This window comes from Saccopteryx leptura, chromosome 3 (genome assembly GCF_036850995.1).
Source record: "Saccopteryx leptura isolate mSacLep1 chromosome 3, mSacLep1_pri_phased_curated, whole genome shotgun sequence".
Classification (NCBI taxonomy): domain Eukaryota; kingdom Metazoa; phylum Chordata; class Mammalia; order Chiroptera; family Emballonuridae; genus Saccopteryx; species Saccopteryx leptura.
The window spans coordinates 30118560-30128447 of record NC_089505.1 but is presented as its reverse complement, the minus strand read 5'-3'; the positions used below and the strand labels follow the sequence as shown (position 1 = coordinate 30128447).

At 42.9% G+C, this 9888-nt stretch overlaps 1 protein-coding gene across 1 annotated transcript; it reads left to right on the top strand.

Moving 5' to 3' along the window:
• Nucleotides 1-6573: 6573 nt before the first annotated feature.
• On the top strand, nucleotides 6574-9575 carry TCF21 (transcription factor 21). Its single transcript, XM_066371763.1, has 2 exons — nucleotides 6574-7258; nucleotides 9029-9575. The coding sequence occupies exons 1-2, from the start codon at nucleotides 6809-6811 to the stop codon at nucleotides 9116-9118; spliced, it is 540 nt and encodes a 179-aa protein (XP_066227860.1). The 5' UTR covers nucleotides 6574-6808; the 3' UTR covers nucleotides 9119-9575.
• The last annotated feature ends 313 nt before the right edge of the window (nucleotides 9576-9888 follow it).

Genomic DNA, 9888 nt, shown 5'->3' with positions numbered 1-9888 from the left:
GCATATCTTACAGTATTCAGTGTATCTTCCATATGCTAAAATGTAGAACATCCATACAGTTATTTAACTATTTATTAAGTGTATATTACATATCAGCCCTGCTCTAGGTTCTAGTCAAACAACTGAGCCAGGCATACAAAATCCCTTCACTAATAAACCTATCATAATAATAAGGGGTAAAGGACAATAACAAAGGAAACACAAACAAAATAATTTCTAAACAATAACAGTAGTTTAAAGTGAAGGCAATAGAGTCCAATTATTTGTGTTAAATCCAGGCTCTGTTATTTATTCATTTATTCACGTAGTAACCATCTTCTGAGAATGACACTCCTGCCACACACACACACACACACACACACACGCACACGCACACGCACACGCATGCAGAGCCATATCTCCTAGTATTCAGGCTCTTGTATAAGCCCCTCCTCTTAAATCTGGGTGGACCCCCTGACTCACTTTTGACCAATAGAATAAGATTGAAATAATATTGTGACTTTTGAGGCTGAGTCAGAAGAGGACTTTCAGCTTCCACCTTAGTCTTGTGTAATGCTCACTCAGAAGGTCAGCTACCATGTAAGCAGTTCAACTACCTAAGGCTGCCAGGCTGAGGAAGCCATGTGAAGAGGCTGTACAGAGAAAGATGCCCTGTCAGACCCTAGTTGCTCTAGCTGTCCTAGCTGAGACCTTGGGTGTGTGAATGAAGAAGTCATCTTTGATGTTAAGCCTGATTAAGCCTTCAGATGATTCTAGCTCCAGATGCCATTTGACAGCAACATGAAAGACCTCACATGAGAAACAACCAGCTGAGGCCAGTCAACCCACAGAACCAAGAGAAATAATACCTTAAATCACTCATTTGGACTATTACACAGCAGTCAACAACTGGAACCAATTTTGTGAATTAAACACATCTTAATCTCTCTGTACCTTGGTTTTCTTATCTGTAAGGTTCCTATCTCATAAAGTTGTTGTTAAAACAAAATGAGTTAATCTGGAAAGTGCTTACAACAGTGTCTGGTTTTGATAAACATTTAGAAAATGTTGGTTACTGTATATTTATTAGTAATAAATAAAATAAGATGATGATGAGACAGAGATATTCTTAAGTGGATGCTCAGGATAAAGATGGAGAAAGAGACAGAGATAGGGACAGACAGCCAGGAAGAGAGAGAGATGAGAAGCATCAATTTTTTGTTGCAGCTCCTTAGTTGTTTATTGATTGCTTTCTCATATGTGCCTTGACGTGAGAGCTCCAGTTGAGCCAGTGACCTTTTGTTCAGCCAGCAACTTTGGGCTCAAGCCAATTACCATGGGGTCGTGTCTACTATCCCATGCTCAAACCATTGACCCTCAGCTCAAACTGGTGAGCCCACACTCATGCCAGTAACATCAGGGATTCAAACCTGGGTCCTCTGTGTCCCAGGCTGATACTCCATGCACTGTGCCACAGCCTGGTCAGGCACTTTGAGCAGTTTTAAGCAGAATGACTTGGACCACTCCATTGAAAATGGACTTTAGAAAGGCAAGACTGGAAACAAAAAGATCTTTAAGATGACTTTTGTAGTCATCTGAGTAAAAGATTCTGTTTACCTGAACCAGTTTTACTGAGGACATGCAGATAAGAGGACAGATATGAAGATGTATTCATTGATCATATGGCCCTTGGGCTGCCTATTAGGCCCCCATGGTAGAGATAAAATTTTATTCTAACAATGTCATTCTGAAACTATATTACTTAAACCCCCTTAGACAGGATTCCAATCATTATACCCCAGGATGGCTCAAATCTACTTCATTTTATATAATTCTGGGTTCAGTTGTTACAGTTTCTTGTTATTATGTACAGGCTAACAAAATATAAATTATCATATACATTTCTTATTATTATCAAATAATAATAATTGACTTAGTGGAAGGAGTATTACAAGGCAAATCACATCACAGGTTCAAGTTACAATACTGTCACTAACAACTTTCTAACCTGCACAGAATTCTTGACCACTTAGGGCCTCCTTGTCTCTCATCCCCTTCCATTTCTGACCGTCTATTGCTTTGGGGTTCTCTTTAAAGTACTACCTCACCTAGAAATATTTCATGTTCCTAAAGTCAGAGTTAACACTCAGTACTTTCCTGCTGGTCCTAGGAGCAAAACTCCATGACTCTTGGCTCCTCAAGGCTAAAAGCACCTGCCACAAGGATATAATCACGAGATAATCACCAGTAAGAGTCTCTGATTCTAGTGCCCATCTTCTCCTAACCTGATGGGGAGGAAGCTGACAGCAAGTTTACCTGCATCTGTTTTCTAGCCATCAATTAACCACACTTAACATATAAGTGCTTTAGAAGTATCTTTCATTTAATCTACAGATTTATTCTTTTTAGGAAATCTTAGGAGGCTTTATTCTCAGACTTTACATTAAAATACAGAAAAGTCATCGCTCAAGCAAGTTTTTCTAAAACTTTGTTGTTATGGCGGAAGTCTCTGGCACACATTTCTATTAAAATTTTAGTTTCATATAGCAGCTTTTTCTGTAGTGGTAACAACAGAAAAGAGAGATTCTATATTTAATGAGAGAATGGGGACTTGTTCAATTTTTTCTCTTTTTTTTTCTAATATTAAGTGGGTCTAATAATAATCTCCTAGTATTAGAAGATAGGAGAACATTAAACTGGATTTGTAAAGTTTTTATTCTCACTGTCTGCCTGAGGTTCCTTCAGCTCACTTGCTCCCTGAGGTAAACTCAGTCCTTCTTGTGCACAGCCTTGCCTGCTTTCCAAGGTTGTATTATGGAGCTTGTAAGACTCAAGATTGCCTCTTGGATTTAAAGAAACATGGCGAGTCTTTCTTTAAACTGTTTGGTTGTTTGCTGGGTTTAAATCTTAGTGTTATGGCCTCTGACCTACAATTCATTGGGTTACATTTAAAAAGAGGGAGTTAAAGTACAGTGAGCACAAAGAAGATTTCTGATAAACTGAATGCATTTATGACCTGTTGATGATAAATGATACCAGGCAAAGATAACAGCAACACCTCATATCACCATTATTGACCTTCGTAGCTAGCCACTAATCTTATTCGCTAGTGCTGTATTCACTTTGGTGGCCAAAATAACCGACCAGCACCATTACAATTTGATACAGTAATGGGAGATAATGCTCACTTCGTAATAAAGTTAAAATTTAATAAAACGGAGTCAGATTTCAGCAGACTTATGAGCAGAAGATGAAAACCTATCAGACAGGAGCAAACCAAAGGGACAATGACAAGTCTGGGGAAAGAAGCACCAATTTGCATCCTAGGTCAGCATAACGTTGCAATGCTGGTGGCTACCATCAAATAAAGAGAATGACACATCAAGAAGAGTTCATTAGAAGTGGAGAAAAAAGAAGAAATGATCAGTTTTGCTAATTTGCAAGCCTGTGTGCCTGCTGGACAAATGATTAAAAGTATGAGAAAAAGATTAAAATTTGAATTCAAAGCATATTTTTTATCCCTGGGAAAGAGAATTCAATGGCACATGAAGTCAGTTCAAAAGAAGCCTATAATGTCTTCTCATAAAAAAGAAGGCAAATTACTCCATCCATGTGCAACTGAATCAAATTTGAACTTCCTGAAAATTTATCAGTTGATAAACGAGGATTTAAGTTCAAGGATACATTCCATGCCTAATCTTCATTTTACAACTTTAGGAGATAAATTTCCCTCTGCACTGAAATCTTTCTGAGATAGCCTTTCTTGAAAAACAAATTGTTAGAAGTGTGCAACAAATTGGCCAGATGTCTCTGGCACATGCACACTCTCTCAGAAGAAAGGTAAGATCTTCTAATGACTACCTTGTGCTTTCAGACCACTAGTTTTCCATCTAGTGCTTTGAAACAGTAATGTTCAAAATATTTCTCTTGTTATTGAAAGAGTTGATACACTTTCTCCAAAGTGCTTCTCTTCTCACAGAATACAGTTTATATTTTAGGAGAACTTGGCACTGCTTTAGTTACAACTTCACTGATTTTCTTAGTAGAATCCAACAGTAAGTCATTTCCCTCACCCATTTGTCCTTTAATGTTTATCAGCAGGAATAGACACAAAACGTCAAAAGCAAAAAAAGTATTACTCACAGTAATCTACTTTCTTCAAGACTTCACATCAAGATACCTAAATAACATCCTTCTTCACCTCTGACTCCCAAACTGGCAGCTATTCCTTAGGGAGTTTTTACAAATACCCAAAGTTCATTATTAATTTACTTACCCTGCCCTGCCCAAATGCATCACTACAGGATAAGTGTATTTAATTCTTGATTATCTAAAAAATAATAATAATTGCTAAGGACAAAAATCAGCATGTGGCATAAAGCTAATTTTGCTCCCTTCTAGAAATTGGTACCTTTAAGTTGCAGGCCTTGAAAAAATAGCAGATATCTATACAGTGGTATATATAACTATGATGGCTACTATTCCCCAAATAGCCTGGCCAGCCTACCAATTACAGTGTAGCAGACAAACATGCCCTCTCTCATTCCCCCAAAATCAGTGGTTCCAAGAATCAAAGTCCTTACAGCTCAATAGTCTGATGTATGGTAAGACCATTGTTCTGATTCTTCATCACGATCCCAGTCTGGAGCCCAACTAAATTATCTGTGGTTATTTTACATATATTACAGCAGTTACACACACACACACACTCACACATTTACAAAGTATTGGCCAATTGGCTAATGCCCATTTCACGTAGTTCTTTTAGTCTAAAAATAACTTTAACTTTCCGTCTTACCAAGATTGAGAAAAGGGAGGGCAAGTCAAGGAAAACTAGTTTGGGAATCAGTGGGGGAAAGTTTAATAGGCCTGCTGGGTGTTCTCTTAATGCCGTCTTGAGTCTCAGATTAAATTATTATGCTTTCTGCATTCTAGTACTGGGTCATTTGTGCATGAGGACAAAGGAAACTTCAACTTGATATTTCTGTCATTCCTGCTGTGGGAAGAGTCTTTTTCCTGGTTTATAACATCAATCACTCTTGCAATAAATCTTGGTGGTGGATATGGTCATTTAAATCTCCACCTGCACAAACAACAGAAAATAAGAGAGCTCATAAATCTCTGCACTGGTGATTAACAAATTTTGAATACTGGGCAAAGATATTATGGTGGTGAGGGGGGAGGTCTCACTAATTCATTAATAAAGACTGATTTGCTGACAATCTGTTTAGTTTACAGCATAGGGGGAAAGCAAACAAGACCCTGCTAACAAAACAAAACGTTAGGGGTTAGTGAATTCCCAGCTGAGCCCAGGATTAGAGATAGGATATCTTAATGTAAGAGAGGGGCGCAGACTGCCAGTCGAAAGCTCAGATGCCACTCTCACACTGTGCTTCAATACCTCTTCTTCATTCCTAATTGCAAGGAAAGAAAACCTGGCAAAAACTAGTCAGAGTGATTCAAGCATTCTGTCTCTGCAATTTTAGCTCATCAATTTCATTCTAGGCTTCCGTTTCTGGTTCTCTGCTTTTCTACTTACTCCCCAGATTTCATTCTCTCGGAAAGATGGTCTAGGCTGGTGTCAGGAATGGAAAAGAAACTTGCCCAAAGGGATGATACTGGTTAGTGTTTTTGGAATATCAGCTTTCCCTGAGGAACCCTCATCACTAGAGGATGGAAGGAGAAGGCAAAGACAGCAGGACTGGAGGGAGAAAACAAGAAGCCCCAGGCAAGGTCTGAGACATCTGAGAGCAACTAAGATTCTGAAGATAATATTAAATACATTGCCAGGAAAAAAAAAAAATGCAGGAAAAAGTTTTTAATTCCATTAAGAAAAGATTATCACCTAACTAACAAAATACTTTTCACACACTTATGTTACTCCACTTTATTACCCCTAATCCCACGACGTGTGCAGTTCCCTGTGAGTGTGCTTGGGTAATGGTGGTGTGTTTGTGTACACGCACACAGTTCCTTGATATCTTTCAAGTGAACAGATTCAGGTGAATTTTTTGGTACTCTCTCTGACATCACCCTAAAGATTCTATAAAGCACTTGTTTTCCTAAGTTACATCCGTTAAGGCTGGAAGATATCTTGGTAAGCCTGGAGTCCCATGGGGTGTTGGCAGGAGGTAGTTGATCTCCACCTGATTTTAATTGGTGTTTTCTTGGGAGAAAAGGAGGCCAGAGGGGTGCTTGCAGAATTTGTGGGTGGAAGGCCCAGAGAGAACAAAAAATATGATCGTTTTTTCTGAAGTTCGCTAGGTACAACCAGCTATGACCTCGTAAGAGCGCAAGCAGGCCTGGAGGTAGGCGATGGGTGAGCAGAGGAGAGAGGCTGTTGGTGAGTCCTGCTCCTTCTTGGCCCAGCCCGAAGTAGGAGAAGGTGACTGGTGTATTCGTGTTGCAGTTGAGTTGATTTACATTACAAGTTGGAAATCAGGGCCTGTGAGTGAGAGTTTCCCTCCGGTTGTGAAAGGGGTCTAAGAGCGCGGCTGGGGCCTGGCAGGCCCCTCCCCTGGGCTGCAAGGACCCGCCTCTCTATTCCCCAGATAAATTCCTAGTGTCCACCAAATTCCTCAGCGCTCTCTCACACTCCTCTACGGCCACGACTCCGGGGGTGGGGAAACAGAGCGTCGGTTTCCTTCCCAAAGAAGCCCAGGCGGCTCCTTCTCACAACTCTGCGAAGGGGAAAGGCGTGTGAGACCCAAGCAGAACCCCAACTCCAACTCCCAATACGAGGTGGCTGCTCCAACACCGCACACTAGGGGGGCCCATTGGTTTCGGGGTCTCTCTCTCTCCTCTCTCCCTTCCATCCTCTCCCGCAAACATGTCCACCGGCTCCCTCAGCGATGTGGAGGACCTCCAAGAAGTGGAGATGCTGGACTGCGACGGGCTGAAAATGGACTCGAACAAGGAGTTTGTGACCTCCAACGAGAGCACCGAGGAGAGCTCCAACTGCGAGACTGGGTCCCCCCAGAAGGGCCGCGGCGGCCTGGGCAAGAGGAGGAAGGCGCCCACCAAGAAGAGCCCCTTGAGCGGGGTCAGCCAGGAGGGGAAGCAGGTCCAGCGCAACGCGGCCAACGCGCGCGAGCGGGCCCGGATGCGGGTGCTGAGCAAGGCCTTCTCCAGGCTCAAGACCACCCTGCCCTGGGTGCCCCCGGACACCAAGCTCTCCAAGCTGGACACGCTCAGGCTGGCGTCCAGCTACATCGCCCACTTGAGGCAGATCCTGGCTAACGACAAATACGAGAACGGTTACATCCACCCGGTCAACCTGGTAAGTCGTCCGGCGCGGCGGTGGCGGTGCTGGCGCCCCGGCCCAGCGCGCCCGCGCTCCTGCCGGCGGGGTGAGTGTGCGCGCCGGGCTGGGACTTCCGCGGCTCGGCCCCCGCCGGCCAAGCGCCTCTAGGGACCCGTGGAGGAGATCCCCAGGCGGCCCTCGCTCTCTGCCCTACAAGCCGCAGGAGCAGGGATGATTTATGCGAGTGTTTGACGTGGCAGCCCAATTAAGAGTTTGTAAGTGTACTGAGCTGGCAAAGAGGAGGAGCCCTTGTGCCCGCGCCAGGAGGGCTGGAATGCGGGGACCGGCGCGGTACCGGGACCACTGACAAGATGCTGCGCGCCAAGGAGGCATGCTATTTATCCCTTTATTCTTCTTTTAGCTAAAGAGTAGAACTCGATTTTTCCCTCTAATCTTTGTAAATAAAACCACCAAACTGGTTTTTTTCCCCCTCAGGCATATACAAGACCGTGAGATAGGGACACGTCATGTGCCCCATAATTGTCATACAACTCCTCAATTACTTAAAACATTCTGCGCTTCGCCTATAGGTGGATTAACATTTTGAAGTCCCAGAATTTCTAGCAAATCTCAGTATAATCAGTATATTCTCACGAATATCCGTGTAATAAATAATATTTAAAAGGTCACTTTCATCGGAGATTTAAGATCACTTAAATTTTTTTTTATCTTACAACGGAATGCTCAGTGACTCTAATATTTTTCTCAAATGCATCTTACCGTTTAACAAATACATTTGATTCCTTTTTCATTTGATTTCATGTTAACGCAGGCTCTAAAGAAAAACAACTTACTAGCACCTCTGTTTATATATGATAAGGACGAGAGGTTTTCCTCTTAAAAGTCGTCTTATCTGCCGGCACGAGTGAGAGAGGTTTGAAGATTTGAATTCTCTTCTCACTGAGTTGGTTTGAGGAATTGGGGGGAGGGGTGCAAAACCACATTTTGCCTCAAAAAATATTTTTTTTCCCTCCAATTAGAAGTTTATTTTTCGAATGAGATGCGTAAATAGCTTTTCAAAAATCTGGAAGTCCAATGGGAATTGTGTCTCCGCTTATTGCTGCTGCCTTCATCTTTAAACAAGAAACTGAAGTGAGCTTTATTATAAACTTTCACGGAGAAGGGAAGAGGAGGTGACGTTTGCTCAGCCCAAGAGGAAGACGAGCTTAAATAAAATAGTCACGTTCATTCTTTCATTGGTCTTATCTTTTTTCCGTAAGAGGCAACGATTAGTTTAGAAACTGTGGTCAAAGCCCGCATCTGTGAGGAAAGAAACGAAAGTTGGCAGGGGGAGATGGATGGGGGTAAGAGCTGGAGGTCCAGGAAACCTGACCACGGCCTCAGAAAGGGGTAAAGAGGACGCTTCGCCTCCAGCCCGGTTCCTGGTTGGCCAGAGGTCCTTCTGGGTCACACTGATCAATTTCCCAGTGGCATCTGCCTCCTGGCTGTGCCCTGGCAGGAGCCACGTAGGGCTTCTTTCGAAGGGCCTCCTCTCCTGGGTTTCACTTCGAACCCAGTAAGCAGTCTCCTCTCTGCTCTGCCACCCTGAGCTGTGACTTGGCACCAATGCTACTTTTTGGCTTTAGCCAGCCTGGGGGCTCACCGGGACTCAGCGTAAATTGCAGAGATAATGGGTCTGTCTGTCCGATTCACTGCCTGTCCCTCTCCTTCCGTCTCAGCCTGGGAGCCCATCCCACCCCTTCTCTCCATAACCACTTACCTCCTCCACCCTCTTCTCTCCTGCAGACGTGGCCCTTTATGGTGGCCGGGAAACCCGAGAGCGACCTGAAGGAAGTGGTGACCGCGAGCCGCTTGTGTGGAACGACGGCGTCCTGACCTTGGAGGTGCGAGTCTGGGAACGGCGCGCGCCCGGGGGGAACGCGCCCCGGGAAGGCGACCCCTGCCCTCCCCGCTCTCTGTCTCTGCTTCCCCCTGCAAAGCTCCTCTCCCTGTCCCACCCTGCGAGAACACTTTACAGCGACGAGGAGATTCGTTTCCAAACCAGAGGAGACCAATTGTACTTACAAAGATTCCCATCTATTTAACTTTATTAATTTGTACCGTGAATGACTCCGCGAGCCTTGCTGGTCCAAGTGCAATATGTAATTATAAATATATGAATAGATGATAAGAGCCTATCAATGTGTATCTTTTGTACAATATGTTGTAAAGTGTAGATCATAGAATAGCTGACTTTGACAGTCACATTTATAAAGTAATTCACTCAAAGATATATTTTTTTCAAACAAGTTTTCTACTTTCGAAAATAAATCTTTCTTTATATTGCTAAAAAGCCCTGACATTGGTGTGATTTAAAAAAAAAAAATTATTTGTTAGAGCAAAAAAGGGAAGAAGTATGGGGAAGTTTGATTAAAAAAAAAAATGGTTCTTTTGAACCTTAATCCAAATTTCTAGAGATAGAAAAGGATTAAGAAAGAAAGAAAACCTCTGAACTCTCAGGTTTCCAGGCTACTTTTAAGACAATTCGAAATAATGTAGTTATAAGTAAAGAAAGATCAGGATTAAAGTTAATAGTTGCACAGTTCAAGAGATAAGCACACCGGGAAAGGAAAGTTTGATTTTCGTATATTCCATGGTATAATTAC

What these genes read in the sequence shown, in the direction of transcription:
- TCF21 (XM_066371763.1), top strand. Translation starts at nt 6,809, where the DNA reads ATGTCCACCGGCTCCCTCAGCGATGTGGAGGACCTCCAAGAAGTGGAG. An exon ending in ACATCCACCCGGTCAACCTG is followed by an intron (nt 7,259 to 9,028) that starts GTAAGTCGTCCG and finishes TCTCTCCTGCAG; the next exon opens with ACGTGGCCCTTTATGGTGGC.